This window comes from Balaenoptera borealis, assembly GCF_965194805.1.
Source record: "Balaenoptera borealis genome assembly, chromosome: 8".
Classification (NCBI taxonomy): Eukaryota; Metazoa; Chordata; class Mammalia; order Artiodactyla; family Balaenopteridae; genus Balaenoptera; species Balaenoptera borealis.
Genome location: NC_138865.1, coordinates 88,469,185 through 88,491,726, shown reverse-complemented (window position 1 = coordinate 88,491,726; position 22,542 = coordinate 88,469,185). Strand labels below are relative to the sequence as shown.

Genomic DNA, 22,542 nt, shown 5'->3' with positions numbered 1-22,542 from the left:
ACCCTTGAAAACAATAAATACAACCATGTGACAACCCATCCCTCCAACTTACTGAACAAATTTGAACAAATTACAACAAAATGTTGAGTTCTGATACTCTTACAGAGATGACATGTTCTAGATAAATAAATGCCTCTTTAAGTTGCATGCTTTTTAAGAAATGTTTTTTCCAGGATACTCTTCTATCCCCCTTCTACAATTTTCGGCTGTTGACAACTGCGATCACCTTGTCCTAGTTTATGTTATCAAAACATACTGTTTTGCTTTCTGCCATAAATAGTCTGCTGCTTCCTTGTCCTTTAGTCTTCAGAGACGATTCTAACAAAGGCCTCCTTCCAGGATGGAAAACCTGGCAAATCAAACCTGGCTCCTTTAACAGGAGCTATCTCAGCCATGGGATGAAGCCTTTTGAGTTTGAAGGCTATGCGGTACCAGTACCAGAATCACCTGGCCAGGGAGATGGGGGATATGCCACAAGAACATTGCTCTTTGAACTGTTCTAGCTTCTACTCGGGGCCCAAGTGGTCCTATACAGCTTTCAGAAACTATTCCTTTTAGGAGTATCTTCCTGTATTTTTGGTAACTATCAGCAGGGCATAAGAAACCAGAGTCAACCTATTTGTTACTAGAGGAAAAGAAGCTTTTAAAAGCCCTACACAAAAGGGAAATAATGCCTCTTTTGGAGGCAATGGCTATTTTAAAACCAAATATGACATGCATATTATTCACTCCAGAAAACAGCTGTAAAAGCTTTGTCATACTCTTATCATTTAAGGTTACTGAGCTTTACAAATGTTAGGGTACTGCCTGGAATACAGCCGCACTCTTGGCTCTGAAGTCTCCTAGTAGATCTGCAGCTCTGCCCAAGTGCCCATTTCTTGGGACCTGGAGTCTCAAGGGGCCTCCTGGTAGCGCTGCTACAGTCCTGGGAGCTCAACTGGCAGAGGCCTAGGCTGTAGCCCGTGGTTTGGTAGTCTGCATAGCATGGGCTCCTGCCAGGGAGGAGGGAGGTGGTGAGAAGCAGCATGAGATCTGCAGGCAGCTTCTGCTCTCTGTAGCCACCAACAGAGAATGATGCTAGCTACATGCCCTGGGCGGGGTAAGGAGGTAATGTGACAGTTGGTATTAAGAGTGGGTAGTGGCAAGAATAAGGTCATACATTATCCCCAAATTACCTGAGCAAGTGAACAAAGAATGATATGCAGGCCAATTTAGATATGCCATAAATACAAAGTTTTACAAAGTTAATTTTTAGACTGGAGACAACAGATTCCCATACTTGACCTAAGGGTCCTGCCATGGCACCTCCCTGTAACTTTTATGAGTCACAAGCCTACTAGTTTCCAGAGTCTACCGCCTGGGTAAAGGTGTGGGTGTAGAATGGGGCTCAGCCTGCCGGGATGAGGGCGGTGGGGGGACACTAATGACCTAGGGTCAACCTAAGGGCAGACATTACCCATCATGCTTGCTGGTTGCCAGCCGCCCTGCTGAACACGTAGAATGCCGGCTCTGGGATTCTAACTTATACTGAAAAAGGGATCTAGATAACCTGAGGACCCTGGACCTAACCATCCTGGAGTAGTTTGAACCCCCATCCTACTGAAGTCCTAGAACTGATCCAGATTCCTGCCAACTCTTGGGAAGAACGTAAGAAATCACATGATTCATCCAGTCCAGTGCTGGGTGCTTGGTCTCTGAAAGTGGCACCAAGGACTACTGGTAACAGATACCAAAGGATCCTGCCAAGGAAGCAGATTTAGATTTTCTTTACAATGTCAAATGGTAAAAGTTAGCAATGTGCTCCTCAACATCCTTCCTTTACCTCAGTTTATTAGTGACCCACAGTGGGAACCCTAACCCTTAGCAAGCTGTTTCTATCTTCAGGCCATACCACATCTTAGAATAAAAGCTCTATACATTTACCACCCCTCTATAAAAAGGACCTTAAAAAAGCTTCCACATGTTCTAGTTTGAACATCCTAAGATACTTGATTCTCACTTCATCATCAGACTTAGTTTGTTCAAAGAGAAAAGCTTCAATAGGTTTGCTGTATAGGACTTTGATTATTTTTTGTGGCCTTTCATTGGGTCTTTGATTATTTTTTGTGGCCTTTCATTGGGTCTTCCCAGCTCAGCTATGATCCTTGGGAAGAGTAAGAGCCCAAAGCGCAGGGACATTTTGGGTGAAGGAGCCTGGATTCTGTTCTGCTCCAGCCACAGCCACACCTTGGGCTGCTGCCTCCAGAGGTCCAGCTACAGTGGTTACCATTCTTCATCCCAAGTCAGAAACAGCAAATTACAGTCTTTCAACATTTTCTATGTATTCTACATTTCCTCCAAAAGTCCACATCAAGTGCCTGAGCTGAACTGTTTTTTGGAATTCCAGTTATCATTAGCCACTTAGGCAATAATTCCTTCTCCCAGGCAATGATATCAAAAGGCTCGAGAAACCAGAGGGCTAATCTGATGCATTACACTAGAAGGCGGTGCTTACCTATTCTGACTTTTAGGAAACACTATGTAATCCCAGATTAAACAGTATTACCTACCTAGTGGGTGATTGCTCTTTCTATGGACTAGGTATTGCTTTTGACATATATAGTTACCATTATGCTTTTGACATAGATTTTTTTCATGTTCAGACCATATCATCATTTCAATTTTTAAAACTGTTAGAAATCTTTTCTTGCAAAAATAGTTATTTTAAACACTATACTTCAATATAACTCTATAGAACTAAAAATATATTATTCTTCCTCAACCAGCATCTATGTGAAGAATAGCCAAGTAGCAACAGTACACTAGGATTCTAAAGAATTAGAAAATAAAACTTGCCTGATAACCACTTCATTTGTGTTGCTCAGTTCAACCACCAATACAGATGGGGATGCCTCAGTTGGAATGATTAACGGAGGAATTGTTACAGTCTCCATAAAGGTATCAGCACTTTCGGTAATGCTTCCTTCTATCTGCAAATATTCTTGTTCAATCACAGACTTGATATCATAATCTCCATGTGCTTGCCCTGCATCCTTTAGGATTTTGTCAGTGGGTGGTGGAAGTTTAGCATAGAGAATGGCCTTCTGGGGGTTTCCAGAAATGTAGTCTATGGTGCATACATCGGAAAGCGAGGCAAGATTTTTTAAGGCATCCTCGGGTAATTTCACTTTGTACATGTCCTCAAATGCTTTTGGGAGTGCGCTGGCCCAAAGACCACTTGAGTATTTCACCAGCAGCTCCTCAACTTTCTCTTTAAAGTCTCCTGGCATAACTGTTGGACACCCTTTGAGTGGTGGTATTTGTTTTGGAGCAGGTAGTGGGGATGGAGGCACTTTTTCAGCATTCAGTTCACTTCTCAAAAGCTGCTTTCTCTTAGCTGGATAAACAAGTAAATCTTGACCACCACTGCAAGGTTTTTCCACCTGAAATTTTTAAATAAAGCAAATGACAGATATTTTAATGGCTAAAACAACCTGAGAGCACATTAATGCATTTTAAATTTGAGAGAAACACTTTTCAAATTTATGAAGAGAACACAAAATTGTACATTTTACTCTTCTCAATCACTAAGACTTTAATACGCTGCCTTCACTTGCAAACATGATCATGCACCACATTTCAGTAATAAGCAGGGAAATGAAATAGTACGAATTTCCCATGTGAAGCACCTGACCTCCAATAACCCTAGGAAATCATGAGAGCTTCTGCCCTGTACACCACCTAGTTTCTCTGACAAATAGTTTTGTCTCACCTAGTTTCTCTGACAAATACAAAGCGACAGCTTACAAAATTGACAGAATACAAGGAGGAATGAAACCATGAAAAGGTATCAGAACTGTCAGGAATAAACCACTGGGAAGAAAGCTAGGAAATATTCAGGCAAAACTGAGGTGCTGTCTCTCTTCTTCCTGCAGTATCCTGAGAAAACCCTCAGATTTCCATTATGTAGGAAGGTCAGTCCAGAGGTAAGGTACACATTTTCCAACAACTACAGAAGAAAGTTAGCTAAAAGTGTTGTCCCTCTAATGAACAAGACTTAAAAATGCCCAGCAGTTGTATATCATCCAATTTCTAATTTTTTTCTCTTAACATTCCAGAGAGGCACGGCTTGATGGCATCTCCTAATATAAGAGAAGGAGAAAAAGAGAAACTGACGTATGGCACCATTTTTCCAAGTTCTAAGCCTTTCCACTTCTAGACCAGGGGTCAGCACACCACAGGCTGTAGCCCAATGCAGCATGCCACCTGTTTTTCCATAGCCCATGAGCTAAGAATGATTTTTCAATTTTTAAACGGTTGAAAAAAAATCAAAAGAATTACTTTGTGACATGAAAATGATATGAAATTCAGTGTACATCAACAAAGTTTTATTGGCACCCAGCCATGCTTTATGTAGTGCGTTTGGCTGCTTTTGCACTACAATGGCAGAGTCGAGTAGTTGTGCCAGACTATGGGTGACAGTCACATAGCTCTTGGCCTGCAAAACCTAAAATACTACCTGATCCTTTACCAAAAAAATTTCTCAACTTCTGATTAGACTGAAGTTAGTACTCATAGCCCTCTGAAATGCTTCTATTTTGTCAGATCCTATTCACCTATTCTTTAGCTGGAATTTAAGACCTTAGGAGGCTATCCAGACCACTAAGGTGATAAAACAAGCGTACAAGAAGTACCCCCTTCCCCAAGAAGAACAGAATATTAAAGTTGCTGGGTGGGTAGCTTGTCAGTAAAGAACATTGACTTCATTTACTAATTTTCTATATAATGCTTAGGAAGAGAGAACATAAATACAGTTGACCCTGCTGACACCGTGTGACACTCTGGATGGTATTTATATGATATTCACAATTTGCGTCCTTAATGTTAAGGCTGGAAACACAAACATTTGGGACACTCCTCATTTTGCTCTCAATGGTTAGCCCACCTCTCTAGAGACTCACATTTTAAAATATGGAATCTTAGAATGCCTATCTTCACTGTGCTTTAAGACACTTAAGATACAAGGACACAGATTGGGTATCCAGAGAAGATTTGAGAAATATACTTTTTGAGAAAATGGAAAAATAAAACAGAATTCTATTTCTATGTGAGTTATTCACTTGTCATACAGAATCCCAGTTAGTAGCCTCTTCAATAAGTGGTGCTGGGAAAACTGGACAGCTACATGTAAAAGAATGAAATTAGAACACTCCCTAACACCATACACAAAAATAAACTCAAAATGGATTAAAGACCTAAATGTAAGGCCAGACACTATAAAAAACTCTTAGAGGAAAACATAGGCAGAACACTCTGTGACATAAATCACAGCAAGATCCTTTTTGACCCACCTCCTAGAGAAATGGAAATAAAAATAAACAAATGGGACCTAATGAAACTTAAAAGCATTTGTACAGCAAAGGAAAACATAAACAAGATGAAAAGACAACCCTCAGAATGGGAGAAAATATTTGCAAATGAAGCAACTGACAAAGGATTGACCTCCAAAATTTACAAGCAGCTCATGTAGCTCAATATCCAAAAACCAAACAACCCAATCCAAAAATGGGCAGAAGACCTAAACAGACATTTCTCCAAAGAAGATATACAGATGGCTAACAAACACATGAAAGAATGCTCAACATCACTAATCATTAGAGAAATACAAATCAAAACTACAATGAGGTATCACCTCACACCAGTCAGAATGGCCATCATCAAAATATCTACAGACAATAAATGCTGGAGAGGGTGTGGAGAAAAGGGAACCCTCTTGCCCTGTTGGTGGGAATGTAAATTGATACAACCACTATGGAGGTTCCTAAAAAAACTAAAAATAGAACTACCATACGACCCAGCCATCCCACTACTGGGCATATACTCTGAGAAAACCATAATTCAAAAAGGGTCATGTACCACAATGTTCATTGCAGCTCTATTTACAATAGCCAGGACATGGAAGCAACCTAAGTGTCCATCGACAGATGAATGAATAAAAAAGATGGGGCACGTATATACAATGGAATATTACTCAGCCATAAAAAGAAACAAAATTGAGTTATTTGTAGTGAGGTGGATGGACGTAGAGACTGTCATACAGAGTGAAGTAAGTCAGAAAGAGAAAAACAAATACCGTATGCTAACACATACACATGGAATCTTAAAAAAAAAAAAAAAGGTTCTGAAGAACCTAGGGGCAGGACGGGAATACAGATGCAAATGTAGAGAATGGACTTGAGGACACGGGGAGGGGGAAGGGTAAGCTGGGACGAAGTGAGAGAGTGGCATGGACATATATACACTACCAAATGTAAAATAGCTAGCTAGCGGGAAGCAGCCGCATAGCACAGGGAGATCAGCTCCGTCCTTTGGGACCACCTAGGGGGGTGGGATAGGGAGGGTGCGAGGGAGACGCAAGAGGGAGGAGATATGGGGATATATGTATATGTATAGCTGATTCACTTTGTTATAAAGCAGAAACTAACACACAATTGTAAAGCAATTATACTCCAATAAAGATGTTAAAAAAAAAAGAAAAAAAGAATCCCGGTTATTACAGTTTTAGATTTAGACATGGCAGTCCTCCATATCCAAAGCCAGCTGAGCCTGCTGGGCCCATCTTAAAACCCTTTTTCAGTCTTCACCTAGCAACATCTTCTCAACTCTTTGCAACACCTTCTCTGAAGTGGATGGCAGAGGCTAATTTCAATGGAGTATAGTCCATCTTATTCATCTAAAATAACTCTCACAAGCCACATGCCCTATCTGTCCACATGGCTTCTTCTAACCCAAAAGAGGACAACAGTTCTTCAGTTTAATGATCCTTTTCTTTCCAATAAGTTAACTGGGAATATGAGATACTTCAATGTTTGTTTACTAATCTCCCCCACTCTTGGCCCCAAAGCTTCCATTCCCACCTGTGCTTTAGATGCAATCAGGACCAATTACCTAACAATGTAATTGTCAAATCCGTCAAACCTCTAAACATGACCTCTGAACATGACCAGCACACTGAGTTCTTCTAACTAGGGATTACTATCTTAACAGAAGTTATGAATATTAGGTCCACTTGATGTGAATTTGGTCAGGACAAGAGGAGAATTCCCATTTTTCTGGCCTTTATTCCAGAATAATGCTTAAAGATCACCTGGAAGTAGTAAGCTTCCAGGGCTTTGTCTGGAGCATTTATATCAAGCTTTGCCAGTCAGCCTATAAAGTAGATTTTTGACCAGTAAGCCTGAGTTTATTCAAAGTACAAACAATGGCCAAATAATCATCTGAACTAGAAGGCAGATTTGTTTCCTCAGCAGTTTTATTTTCATTGTTTAAAGTAGATACCCTACCCCAGCCCTCAGCAATCCCTAAATGACTAGTTCCTTGAATTGTAGCCACTTTCCAATTTTTACTGGCTTCTTCTTGATCTCATAAGCCAGTTATGTGCCTAATTCCACTTTATTCTCTAGTGATTTGGCCTCTTTAAATTCAAATTAGCATCTACTAACATTAAACATAAGCCTGACTTTAGGAACAGAACCTGACACTAACCGGAGTTGATTCAGATGTTCTTCAACATGTTAGACAAGTATTCATGGATAATTTAGTGACATGGAAGATATGCCTGGTCCACGTACTTCATTAGCCAATCTTTGGAGAATAGCTGAAGGGTTACTCAATTCAAAAGAAAAGATCATGAAACTCATACTGTTTAGAATTTAAAATATATGTAATTTAAGACAAATGTAATTTTTTTCAACTTAAACTCTTTGTTTTAAATTTTTCATGAAAGTGAAAATTTGCTTTTCTCAGGCATTCCAATGTGATCACCATCTGTCCTCCACAACATGTGTCTTCTTTTTAATTTTCTGATCAATGGGCTTAGAAACAACACCTATTACTACATCTATTCCTAGCCTATGAGAATCTCCCCAAAGGCAAGAAATTGCTGGAATGTGGGTTACAGTATGGTGTCCACTCTTCACTGTGCTCTGGTACATCTGACCAGATTTACATGCTGTTCTCTCGTCTCATCCCCCAAAACAGAACAGCTGTCTTCTGGCCTTCATAAATGACCAAGGTAAGTCAATAGCTACTTGAAACATGGCTTTTATTATTTCCTTAGTGTGATAATCAGCTGCTAATCATTCCAGTTGGATCTTTCAAGAGGGTGCTTTACAACTTCTATTGGGTTGGCCAAAAGGTTCGTTCGTTTTTTTCCGTAAGATGGCTCTAGTAGCACTTAGTTTTTTCTAACTTCATTTGAAACGATTTTGTTAGATTGTATTGTGACAGCCATCATATCAGTGTGCATTTAAAAAAAGACTTATCAAAATTGGTGAATTTTTGTGTAGCCATTTTAATACTGAAGATGGAAGAAAAAAAGCAACATTTTCCACATATCATGCTTTATTATTTCAAGAAAGGTAAAAACACAACTGAAACGCAAAAATAAGGTTTGTGCAGTGTATGGAGAAGGTGCTGTGACTGATCGAACACGTCAAAAGTGGTTTGCGGGGCTTCCCTGGTGGCTCAGTGGTTAAGAATCTGCCTGCCAATGCAGGGGACATGGGTTTGAGCCCTCGTCCGGGAAGGTCCCACATGCTGTGGAGCAACTATGCCTGTGTGCCACAACTACTGAGCCTGTGCTCTAGAGCCCGTGAGCCACAACTACTGAAGCCCACGTGCCTAGAGCCCGTGCTCCGCAACAGGAGAAGCCACCACAGTGAGAAGCCCACGCACCGCAATGAAGAGTAGCCCCTACTCGCCGCAACTAGAGAAAGCTCGTGTGCAGCAATGAAGACCCAACGCAGTCAAAAATAAATAAATAAAATAAATAAATTTTAAAAAGTGGTTTGCGAAGTTTTGTGCTGGAGATTTCTCGCTGGACGATGCTCCACGGTCGGGTAGACCAGTTGAAGTTGACAGTGATCAAATCGAGACATTCATTGAGAACAATCAACGTTATACCACGTGGGAGATAGCCAACATACTCAAAATATCCAAATCAAGCACTGAAAATCATTTGCACCTGCTTGGTTATGTGAATCGCTTTGATGTTTGGGTTCCACATAAGTTAAGCGAAAAAAACCCTGACCATATTTCCACATTTGATTCTCTACTTAAACGTAATGAAAATGTTCTGTTTTTTAAAACAAATTGTGACGGGCGATGGAAAGTGGATATTGTACAATAATGTGGAACGGAAGAGATCATGGGGCAAGCGAAATGAGCCACCACCAACCAAAGGCTGGTCTTCATCCAAAGAAGGTGATGATGTGTATATGGCAGGATTGGAAGGGAGCCCTGTTATGAGCTCCTTCAGGAAAACCAAACGATTAATTCCAACAAGTACTGCTCCCAATTAGACCAACTGAAACCAGCACTTGACGAAAAGCATCCAGAATGAGTCAACAGAAAATGCATAATCTTCCATCAGGATAACGTGAGACCGCATATTTCTTTGACGACCAGGCAAAAACTGTTAGCTTGGCTGGGAAGTTCTGATTCATCCGCCGTATTCACCAGATATTACTGCACCTTTGGATTTCCATTTACTTAGGTCTTTACAAAATTTTCTTAATGGAAAAAATTTCAATTCCCTGGAAGACTGTAAAAGGCACCTGGAACAGTTCTTTGCTCAAAAAGATAAAAAATCTTGGGAAGATGGAATTATGAAATTGCCTGAAAAATGGCAGAAAGTAGTGAAACAAAAGGGTGAATACGTTGTTCAATAAAGTTCTTGGTGAAAATGAAAAATGTGTCTTTTATTTTTACTTAAAAAACAAAGGCACTTTTTGGCCAACCCAATAGTTCCTGTGGTCTAATTGATTCAGGTACGTACCTGAGAAGGGGGTCAAAAGGCCTCCTGTTCTATAGGAGAAGACTCAGGATCATAATCCTGCCATTTTCTTCCATGCTTTGTTTTGTGACTCTTCAGTTTTTTCTTTGGCTTTGGATATCCACCCAAAAAATCACCAGTCCAATGACTGGAAACTGGCATGACCTGGAACTCCATAGATTTACTATGTATGGGTCCTTACCTCCAACTCCCAACAGCAGAGACAGGTAGGTAACCTAAAGGATTAACTCCTTACACCATGGAGTTCAAACCATCTCCTTTGGTGATCATCAGAAGATTCTAGTGTCTAACATGCCTTAAACCTTCTATTCCCACAAGTTCATTATATTTAGCTTGATTTCTGCCTCATTTGGAATCACAACTTGAATGAGATACTTCTCTCACATCCCTCTGAGTTTTTGTAAGTTTGGAGTTGACAGGTTAGGTTTGGTAGATGTGAGACTCAAGGACTTAAAACATCGACTTCTTCAGGAGCCCTACAAGTTCACACAAATAGAAGTCTTCATGCTAAATGCCTAGAAATTGTCTTCTTAATTCTAAGAGGTCTTTACTTCTTCCTAATTTACCTGTGCTGTAAAGTTCTTGAAGCCAAACTCCTTTGAGTCTATGAAGGCTCACCTGCTAACTCTGCAGCATAGGCTGCTGAGGTAAACTTACTGTTTCTTATGGAATTAGAATTTTCCTTGGGATTCTGTAACAGAATTGGTATTGTCCAATTAAATCAAAAAGTCTCAAAGCAGTTGTACGGGTCTCATTCAGACACAGTTTTGTTTCCATTGGGTAGTAGTTCTTTGTGTTGAAGCTTTAAATTACATTCTAAATTTCATTTTATATGGTCACCACCCAATACCAACCTCAGACAGTATGGTAAAATCACGTTTACCTGTAGACCTGCCTTCCAGCACTCCAACTATTAGCAGTGGCTTGGAACTCAAAAACAAACCAATTAAAAAACTCAATTTCAGCAGGCAGTAAAGAACTCTGGGTACCTAGCAACAACTAAAACATCAAAGAGCCACTGACCAGAAGCTTGCACCCTATGATTAGCGAGTTCACAGAAAGAAAGACTGGTTGATGACCTTCTACAGAGCTCAGTCTTTTTTTGTTAATGCTGAGAAGTGCTGGGAAAGTTAGACAACTGAGAAAGAGATGAGGAAATGGTCCCCAATGGCCTGACTGGGCCACAGTGAAGACAAACTGATAGGTTCAGATCTGAAGCCTCTAAGGGCAGTGGGTGGGGTTTATACTGCACGCAGGATAATACACTGAGATGAGCTAACACCCAACTCAGCATTCCAGACCACCTACAACTGCCACCCTCTCTGCAGCGGTTCATGCTACGCCCAAGATTATTCAGAAAGGGTTATAATTTTTAGTCGCTTCTGTTTAAGAAAGTACAGGTGTTTGTGGCATATTCCACAGAGGTTTAATCAAAGGTAAAGGTAAAAAGTTCCTTGTAGATGGTACCCTGTCTGTTCACAAACCACCTATCCAGAGAAACTCTTTCTCCACCATCTTGGGTAAGTAGTTTTATAGACATTATGTATTTCAAGGCTAATACTCTTTCACTCCCATCCCTTTCCTAGTAAGGACTTCGCGCTGATGCTGACTACAACCATTTATATTTGGATAAACTTCAAGCCATTTTCCTTTAGTGTGGCCCAAGGTTAGGCCCTTGTTCACAGGTCCCCTTCAGGAAGACATTATCCTGGTTAAATGTGTGCAGACCTTTTGGGGATGATCTTGGCTGGCAGCTGTGGCTTTCACTGTGCATTCTAAGCTAAGTAGGTACTAGATATGCTTCTCATTACCTTTGCGGGGAGCAGGATCTGCTCCTCTAGGATGGCAGAAACTCACTTCATCTAAGAGTTTTAGTTCCTTTATCCACTGCTCTTATTTTTCAATTTAAACTTTTGTTCTGCCCTCTTTAGCGTTTCCTCTGTTTTCACTGAGATAGGCTCCTCTACAGAGCTTGCTGGGTATGCCTCTAGTTTACCAGTGGGTTTTAACTTGCTTACATTTAAGCTGGACTGTTCCTGGAAAAATAACAGCTGTCTTTTCCTATATACCTGCTATGTTTCTTTTTTTCTTTTTTTTTTTTTGGCCACACTGTGCAGCATGTGGGATCTTAGTTCCCCAACCAGGAATCAAACCCACGCCCCTGGCATTGGAAGCATGGAGTCTTAACCACTGGACCACCAGGGGAAGTCCCCTATAGACCTGCCATGTTTCTATACTGTACTGGCAGCTGTTTATAGTTTGTGTAACTTAATTCTAACAACCCTAAGAGATGGGAAGAAACAGTCACATTTTAGAGCATACTGAAGCCCAGATTTGTATGCTGAAAGTAACACCACTAAGAAATGGCCAGGGCAAAAACCTAACTGCAAAGCCCAAACTCTTTCTATTGTACTATTGGGCCTTATGGGTAGTTTTCTGTTTCAAGTACCAGAACAGCAATGTCACATTACTCCCCTGCTGCCCTATTTTGATTTCGCCGCAGTGCTCTTTTATCTTTCTCCTATTCAGATGGTCGCTGAAATTGAATTTAAAAACTGTTCCAATGTGTTCATTGCATATTTATTTTTATTGATGAAAAGTTAGAAAAGAAATTGGATTCCAATTAGATATTATGGCTGTACTTTCAAGTCCTAGCTTTACTTCTCGTTGCTGCTTCTGCTGCCATGGCTGCAGAGACTGTATCAACAGCACTAAGCCCGAGGATGCATCACTGCTGTTTCATTTCTGTTCACTTCCTTAGAAATTCAGTTTGTTTTTAACCCAGAAATATCCAGGCTTTAAAAAAAGAGGCAATTCATTTTGCATGAGCTGACAGGTGCTTTATCTTATATAATTAATTACCACAAAGTTAAGACAAATTCCTGAACATACAAAAATATGTAAGTGGCAGAACTGCTGTTGCCTCTTTTGATATTACAGAAATTGCTATATTGACGCAATCCAGAACGTTAGGAATTTTTAAAAGTCTGAGGTATTAGAGGACTAAACGACTTAAAATAAAGCTCAGTGATTTCTAACGGACAGAAAAATGACATATAAAATACAGACTAACAGTAAAACCTTTTTATAAAAGCATGAATAATTAGCGTCATTAGGTATTTTTTCTCATTTACAACATTTTATGTTCTCATTCACTTAATGTTATGTTCTGTAATTAAGGCCTGAGGTGCTTCCAGCTGAACTCAGAATGTTTCCCACTATCCTGAAGTTGCCTCCCACTGCTCCTACGCTAGGTCTTCCAGGCTACTGGCAGAGAGCCTTCTCAGCTGAGTGCATCTATTCCTATCTGGCTCTAAACGAGCCGCCCAGCTCTCCACACAGCTTCAGGTAAGGCACTAAAGACAGATATCCTGTCTCAGGTAGGAATGGAGACGTTTCTCCACCCATGTTTCAGAGTGGAGGATTTCAACAAAATCTCTGATGTTCAACAGTAATTGTCACAAGATTTGAAATTTTACTAGAAATTGAAGTCGGCCAGAGGCTCTGGATCCTGCGTGACCTCATGGCAGGGACCCACTAAGTTTCCACCAAATGATGACTCTTTAATAAAGTGAATGGCCCGTTTGCCTCTTGAGTTTCTTCTTGAGCCACTCTCTTCTTATTGAATTTCTTACAGTTTCCTGAAAAAGCCATGTTTTTCTGTCTCAGGCTTTGGCACAGGCTGTTTCTTTTGTCTGAGGTGCCTTTTCCCCAGCATTCCCACCTTTGTCTAACTTACTTCAACTCACCTCTCAGGTTTTAGTGTAACAGACACCTCCTCTGGGAAGCTTTTCTTGACTCATCAGACTACGTCACATCCTCCTGTTTACACGTTTCCTTAGCACCCTGCATTTCTCCTTCATAACTATTGCAGGCTTGCCCTTATCTGCTCAATGTTTATTTTCCCTGTTGGACAGTAAGTTCCGTAAGGGCAAGGTCCAGGTCTGTCTTGTTTACTGTTATTCTTAGCACCCAGGTCAGTGGGTGGCTCACAGAAGCATTTTATAAATACTAGCCAAATACAACAATTAAGGAGAACATTATTAATAAGGCCACCACTTTAGAACAGCCAAGAGATGTTGCTATCCTTCTCCTAGGACCCAACGGCAATTCTTAGATGCCAGTATCCTTGGTCAACAGCCTGCCATCTTGGGCTCTTTGCCTTTCGAAGACAGCTTCTGCACAAGTTCCATTTCCCTCGAAAGTTGCCTAGGAACACTATGGAACTGGGTCACCATTGTTAATATGATTTTATATTCTCTTTAGCTTTCAAAACTCTCAGTCCACATTTTGTTGTCAGAGAGATCCAAAAGGTTAAGGACAACAGATTCAAAGCCTCCTTCTGCCTGCATCAAAATACCATCTAACAACCTTGTAAAGTGACTTATAGCGTATAGCTGATTAAATCTTCATGAAGGTAAAATTTCAGAGCTTTTATTTGGTCCCTTGAGCTGATGCTACCCATCCTATATTCAAATGGAAATCCTGCAAGTGATTATCTCTGGGAGGTAGGATGATGGGTGATTTTTATTTCTTTTATAACTTTATTTTTCAATATTTTTATATGGGACATTTTACATGACTGGGGGGAGAAAGCACTTTTTTTTTTTTTTCTAAAATAAAGAAGTACACTGCACTCAGATTTCTTCTTCACTTACACAACAAGACATATGGAGATACACATTACTAAGTCTTTCTTACCCTAAAATTTCTGCACTGTGTTCTAACCTGTCTGACCCTGTTTGCAGTAGAATCAGCCCTGGGCATGCTATCAGTTTTTCAGCAAGATGAAAAGCAAGAAGTCAGAAAAAAGGGAAAATAACCATGGTGTAACTGTTTAAAACTGCCTAAAAATAAACATGGTGTAACAGTTTGAAACTGTTTACCAGTAGGCTGTTTAAAAAAAAAAAAATCAGAGCTATTAAAAAAACAGTTTTGAAAAATATCAACAGATGTCATTAAAACTGGCAGTTTTTGTCATCCTAGACACAATGCTTCACTAAGTAAATTCTCATACCTGACAATTGATAGTGATTGCATCTAAACAGTCCTACTCAAAATTGAGAGAAACAGCATGGAGATAAGAAAGATACATTACATTTCTGCATCACATTCCACCCTCACTGCCTGGACAGAAAATAATCATGCAACAGAGATGCATTTGAGCAACCAAAAAATTAAAAATCAGTCATTTCAGCACCTGAAATTTAGTAGGAAACCACCCACTTTAGATAAAGTTTTAACATCAAAGAGATAGGTACTCTCTCTCCTGCAGTCCTAGCAAGAGAAATTTTGAGGCTTTGCAGATATGCAGAGTAGCGAGGATGAAAATTTCCCGCCAAAAGTCATAAATTAAGCTACACAAATACTAGTAATTATCATGCAGTGTAAAACAAAGTGACCAGAAACATAATACATTAAGAAGAATTTGTGAAGTTAATTTAAAATTCTTTTACTCCAAAGATAATTTCTTTATCGAAGCTTAATAGTGAGTTATATGTGTATATTCACAATAAAAGGGTTTAAAGTTCATTGAAGACATAAGTTCATGAATGTCTACGGATTAAAAAAATAAAAGAACCATATGCATTCCAAAAACGAGCTCCAGGCCCTGAACCTTCAAATCAAGCAGCCTGGTGAAACCTCAGAAGTCCCCTTCAAGATTATGGAAACCTAAGGGTGTCCTCAAATGCTGCTAAACCTGCATCCAGTGAGAATATTCTTTGCAGAAAGGAGTAAAAATGGAATGAATTGAATAGCAACCTTAGGAATTCCCACTACAAGAATAAACCCCATATTCAACATAAATCAGGGATAACATTCTTATGATCATTCTTGACTTTATAGGTAGGGAAACAGCCATAATTCCAGAGTTTGACATTTCTTCTTGTTTTCCCACTTCACACTGTATGTATATATTCATCAGCACATCACATTGCCCTAAGGTGGTCTCAGCCCCCAAAGCAGTGCATGGTACCTGCAGGTGCAGAGTGAATGATGTAAGAACAAATAAGACAGATAGATGGATGGATGGATGACTCTTGACTGGAAAGCCCATGGGACTGGAGTGGGTGTCAGTGCCCTGGAGGAAGAAGTGGTTATAAAAATACATGCTGTCTTTAGGTCAGGTGCTTATAAGAGAGAGTGGCCCACACTCTGCCCAACAGGGTTGGGGGCCAAAATATATATTAAGTTAAAGAAATGAAAGCCCTCTATCAAGCAATAATTGTCATGCATATTTAATTCTATAAGCTTGGAAGCACCAAGTAACTGCTAATTTAGAAGTTATTTTGTTGAATAAATTCTATGTAAATAAACATTAAGAAATATCTAAAAATTAGTTATTTTGGTTTAAGAATCTAGTTGTCTCTATCTCTGGATGAACTAAAAGATGTCTAATAAACTACTCTGATCCATCGTTTTTTTTTGTTTTTTTGTTTTTTTTTTTGAGCCATCGTTTTATTATAATAGATTCTCAAGTAGGAACAGGCATGGAAATAGATGTCACCTCACTTTTCAATATTTTTCTCCAAAGAAATTTGTGAGTAGTTTAAATCTGAACCCTGTATTAATTTTTTTAGATGTATTCTATAACTAATTAGCCAAAATAACTAAAATTTGTTCAGCTGAATGTCTTTAAAAATGCTCAGGAACAAGAATATAAAATTTGAGGCTAACAAAAAATGTTCTATTACCAGTTAAGTTCAAGTTATTAAAACGACAAAGCCATCAGTACCTATTGGTAACAGTTCAGTACAAAATGGTATATATATTACCATAGATTAAATGTATTTAAAAATAACTTAAAATCTATAAAAACAGCAATTACAACACACACAAGACCTCAGCCGTGACATATTTCTCCTATAAATAAGAACCGGTATGTGTTAATCGTAGTCATAAAGATTAATGAAGCAATATTATGTAAAGAGCTTCGTGCTCCCCAAATAAAAGGTGATATTACTAACAACTCAAAATCTGAAAGTGGGGCAGGGAGGAGGCATCAGGAAGGAGGAATAAGAAGAAACGTACCGTGCAAATATGAGGCCAGTGTTCAAACTGTTGTAAAATTCCTTGATTAAGTTCTTCTTTATATAATTCTTTGTAAAAATGTGGAAGCTTAGATATCCAAATGCCATTGTTATGCTTGTTTAGTATTTCCTTTATGCGGTTTTGAACCTCATCCATTTTATAAGTGTAAGAGGCAGGAGGCGTGACATTTGGTTTTTCAACAGCCTGATTTAAATTATCTTTAAATTAAAAAATATGATAGAATTAACCAGAATGCTTAACATTTTTGATTATCCCCATTACCTAGTATTTGTGTCTTCAGGCTTTGTTATACTTCAGGCTTGGGGGGGTTAAGGGACTTTCAAAGGGAGCAGGATTAGGAGAGCAGGACCATGACAATTTCATTCTAAGTTTTAACCCTGAAATAACCAAGAAGGTCAACAGCCACTCAGAGAGGGAACCTAGCCCCTTTATTTTCCAAGGATACGTCATGGTTTAATTTAAACTCATAAAGAATAATGAAATTTATTATTTAACCAATCATTTTCTAATTGCAACTAAGAAAGGTTAAATTTTAGACAATAATGGTATATATGTAATGATAAGTTTAAAGCTATATTTTACAAAGCCTAAGGATAATGCCTTAATAGTAAGATCAAAGAATATTTTATAAAAAATAAGTAATTGTCCAGGTTTTAAGGTATGATCAATTTTTCCCTTTATTAATGAGAAAAAATAATTTAGCAATAAATGAAAGTTCAAAAATTGATCCACCTGTAATAATCATCCTAGCCTCAGTTTATAAACATAAATAAAAGGTTTGGTGCTCATAAATGACTATTAATGATTTGTTTTTATTTCTCCATTCCAATTCATTCATTTTTCATAAGCGAATATTTATAAAGTTTTGGCTAGCTCTCTTACTCACATTTATTTTTGATTTAAAACTTAGAATGCCTGAGTTAACATCCTAAGGCAATAAAGAAATTTAAGTGTCCCCAATAGCTGATATTTCTGGTATTTTAAGAACTATGAAATTCATTCCAAACCTTTTCTAAATTTTACTGGGATACAGATCAGAGTATTTTAAAAATTACCATCTATAAGCAAAATATGTTCATATTTTAATCATATAGTATTTCTGCTGGGATTCAACAATTTTTATTTTATTTTATTTTTTAAACTGGCTGGTGGAGACACATAGGCTGGTTTGGGGATGCTGGCCTTTGAGGACGCCAGGAAGCCAAAGGGAGAGCTGTTCCTTGAGGATGGCTGGATGCTGACTCTGCTTTACCCACCATAGGGCACGAGACCTGCCCTTGCTGAGACTTGGTTTGGCTCAGCCAACAGAAGGGTCCAGGATGTCCACATACATTTCCTATTAAAGGCACAGTTAATTTATAAAGTTCTTCCCAAATAATGACATATAAAAGAACCAGGAAGAAAGAAAAGATGAGTTTCTTGGAACTGGCCAGTCCCTCCCTTAAAGAGAGAGTGTCAGCAGCTGACATATAGTTGGAGGCTTTGCAAATGCAGCTGCTCTGTGGGGCCACTGGAGTCAGCTAAGCTTCTGTACCTTTTGTTAAACAAATCAAGGAAGTAATTTAGGCTGCCAGCAGGTAGGAGAGGTTATGTATAAGTGTGTGTAAATCAGCTGCTGGGTGAATCATAATCCTCCTGAAACAAGTCCTCTTGGTTCTGCAGAAAAAGCTTATTCTAATGTAAAGGATTTACAGCCTCTAAAGGGTATACGACTTTACTGAGTAGTCATTTTTCAGAAAATGCATATGTAAAAGTAATTGATATAAACAAGAGTCAAATTGTTCAGTTAATTTCTATGAGAAATACTGGAGATATATTCCTATGGAAAAAAATGATTTCAACTCAGTAAGAATCACACTTAAAGCAGCAAATCATTTAAAACCACATTTAAATTTCATGCAGCATAATTTCTGAAAATACTGTATCCCTTGGGTGGGTCTAAGAGCAGGGAATTAACACTTTGGTTGGAGGAGACAAGATGAGTGTGCGCACTTCTAATCTTCAGATTCTTCAACTTTATTATGTCTTCTATTGATTTCTTAACAGTCCTTTTGGATTTTATATATTTATACTCATATTTAGATGCTTAGTGGTCAATGCACATAGTTTAGGGGCCCAGATTTTACATGGTAGAGTATCTGAAACTATTTTATGAGTTGAAGTCCCCTATTTATGTGCTTTAAATCTTACTCTCTAATGAGTAAGAGAGTGACAAGGGACACAAATATCTCTGTAGGTAACACGTGGAAGTGAAACAGAATAGGTCTGGTGTGAGGAAGGCCTCAAGTCAGAATAATAATTATATCCTTGGAGGTATTACTTTCTCTTTAGATCACTTCAATTCATAACTTAAAGAAATCAGAAAAGAGGGGAGGAAAGATGTATTCCAAGTGGGAGAAGGTGAGAACAAATGTCAAAAGCCACCATTAGATATTTTTTGGGGGGCTCTGAGGCTCCAGAAACCATAATGTATCACGAAAATAATGTTTAGAAAACATACCACTCATTTCCTTAGTACAGGTTCTTGAGTGATGCATCTGAAAAGGTGGCAAAAGTGATGCCTTTGGGCTAAACCTAAGGTATAAAAAAAAGGTAAATTAACATTCAAATAGCAAAGTCAATACCAAGTTTCAAACACCATACTTTTCATTTAAAGTCTCTGTGGCATTGAGCAGCAAAATAAGTCATTAAAATATTTCAAAAGGGGCAAAAATTATAATGATACCTGGTATCAACTTTCATGTTTCATATTCATCAGAGGAAAGCGTATTAAAGGCTTAATTTAAACTAGGAATTTAAAAGAACTTAGAAGTCACATTTCCAATTAATCACCTCTAAGAAACTAGCAATACAAAATAAAGAAAACTATGCAAAGAATAAACAGTTGAACATAAAGAATATTTTGGACTATGACTAAAAAATGAAGGACCTGCATCACCAGATACTGAAATGCGTTATAAAGGTACAACATTTAAAATAGTTGGACAAATAAGTAAAATAGTGGAGAGCTTAGAAACACTCAATTTACATTACATCTTAGCACATGATAAAAGTGGCATTTCAAACCAGAGAGGGGATTCCTCAATTAACTACTTCGGAAAGAAACGTAGATTTCCCACCTCATACCCTCACCAAAAAAATTTTTATGTGAATTGTGCTGGATATACATAGAAAAATTTTCTAAATATGAGGACAAAGAAATACCCCCCCCACCACCCACAAAGAGAAATAATTTGTATTCATGTCTGTCTCCCTCACTAGACTCACTAGACACTAGTGTCTTAATTACTTGTATTTCTTGTGCCTAGGGCAGTGCTTGGTACATGCAAGGGAGAGTGAATGCTGTAAGAATGAAAAGGATGACTGAATGAATCAAAGAGTACATCTTGCCCAACGGCGGGTACGGGACTAGTGGTGATAGTGACAGTACACCTATTTCACAATTTTTCAATAGTATGGAATACTCTAAAAATTAGATCAATTCTTTGAAATGAAGCACATCTCCTCAAAATATTTTAATTCTAAAAGAAATGATTAGATTGTAGGCTACCAGCAAAAGCTTACTTAGTATACAATGCTCTGCAATTATAAGAGCATCACATTTGTGTATTAATGCATCTGGGTAATGACAGAAGATGCCAAAAACATATCCAGCTCTTACTTCTGCAGAACTGGCAGGGAGACAGCAATCCTTTTCCTTGCACCAGAGCCCTAAAAATGTAAACTAGAATCTTCCCCTGCTTTGAGTCAGCTGTGAGGGCTCTAGCCGAAAGCAGAGGGTTATAAGCAAAGAGTGAAAGTACAGCAAGGATACGGCAGAGACTGCTATCGTGCAAACATTGCACGATAATGCATAGGAAAGTCTAATGCATAGGAAAGAAAACTGTCAACACAGCAAAAGAAAGATGTTCAAGGAAAACCGCAGGGACATGTGAAAAACAAACTTAATAAGATAATAGAGGTCCAACCAATTTTATAACAGTAAGTATAAAAGACTTATTATTTTGTTTCTTAAAAGACAAATACTTAGACTGTCCCCCCACCAAAAAAAACTCCCAACTCAAACATACGCCATTTATTAGAGACACATTATTATCCCACAAATATTTATTTAAGGACCTACTATTACATGCCAGGCATTGTGTCAGAGGGTAATGATCAATGATTAAACAAGAGGAAGGTACCATTATTCTCATGGACTACACGTATAGTTGAGAAAAGTGACTGTAGCAAGCAGCTAGTAGATGGACCTCAGTGATTCTTCCCTCTGGTATCCACAACCTTGTGTAATCCCCTCCCTTTGAGTAACTCGCTTCTAATCAATAGGAGATACTTCAAGGTTGAGCGGATTATACATAATTAGATTACAAAAGATTCTAATTTCCACTTTGCTAGCATAATCTGTCTCTTGCTGGTTTCGATGAGGCAAATAGCCATGTTAGGGAGGGCTATATGGCAAGAAATTGAAGGTGGTCTTTGGCCAATAGCCAGACGGAACTAAGGGACAACTCAAAAGGGACGGATTATACTAACAACCACACGAGTGAGCCTCGAAGGGGATTCCTGCTCAGCTGACCCAGCCATGGCCGATACCTTGATTGCAGCCTCATGAGAAACTTTGAAGCAGAGGATCTAGCTGAGTGGTTCTGAGATTCCTAACCCACAGAAACTACAGGATAATAAGTATGTGCTGTAAACTGCTAAATTCGTGGTAACCTGTTACACAACAGATAATTAATGAACTGATAGAATCTATATATAAGAACAAAGTCTACTAAGTGCTATAACAGGGGCAGTAGGTGTTAACAGGGGCAAAGGTGTAAACACCTTTGTTAACAAAGGTGTCTACTTGCTCCTCTCTCTGCAGTAGGCAGAGAGAGGAGCAAGTAAAAAGTAAAGGTTATTAACACTTATCATAAAGTTATGATAATCTGAGTAGTTTGGCACTGCTAAAGAATAGACAGGTAATCAATGATTCCAAATGGAAAGCCCAGAAACTGAGTCATATATTTATAACAATTTAGTATTGGTAGAGATAGTGTTTCAAACCAGCAGGGAAAGAAAGGATTATGTCATAATTGATATTAGGACATCTGGCTAACAGGATTCCTACTCTCATGCTATACAACAAAATTAATTCTGGATGAATTAGAGATTTAAATGCAAAAAATGAAACGATAAAAATTCTAAAAGAAAACAGAAGACATACTACATAATATGGGGGTAGAAATGCTTTTCTAAGCATAGCACCTATAGGCAGAAGCCATAAAGGTAGAGATTAATAGATGTAAATAGAAAATTTTAAAGTTTTTGTATACCAAAAATACCATAATTAAACAAACTTGCCAACATTGTTAACACTGCCAACATATTACAGGACAAAAGGCTCAACATCCTTAATTTATAAATCACTTTTACCAATTAGAAAGAAAAACCAACAAAGGACAAAAACCTGTAATTTACAAAAGATCTATAAATGGGCTAATAAACATATGAAAAAATGTAACTTCCTTAAGAATCAAAATCAAAGAAATAGAAATTACAACATACGTACATTTTTTCACCTTTTAGAGTAGCAAATAAAACACTGATGCCCAATGTTGGCAAGTGCACAAGCAAACTATCACTCCCATATGCTTCTAGAAGAATCTAAC

General features: G+C 38.5%; 1 protein-coding gene across 1 annotated transcript in view; it reads right to left on the bottom strand.

Annotated features, from left to right (window-relative positions):
- Window positions 1-22,542, bottom strand: part of TDRD7 (tudor domain containing 7) — an 89,783-nt gene that overhangs the window by 28,800 nt on the left and 38,441 nt on the right. Inside the window, exons 5-7 of the mRNA XM_082403813.1 lie at window positions 19,389-19,462; window positions 16,868-17,085; window positions 2,836-3,422 (exon numbers count right to left, since the gene is read on the bottom strand). Coding sequence (XP_082259939.1) covers window positions 2,836-3,422; window positions 16,868-17,085; window positions 19,389-19,462 — 879 coding nt within the window. The remainder of the gene's footprint in view (window positions 1-2,835; window positions 3,423-16,867; window positions 17,086-19,388; window positions 19,463-22,542) is intronic.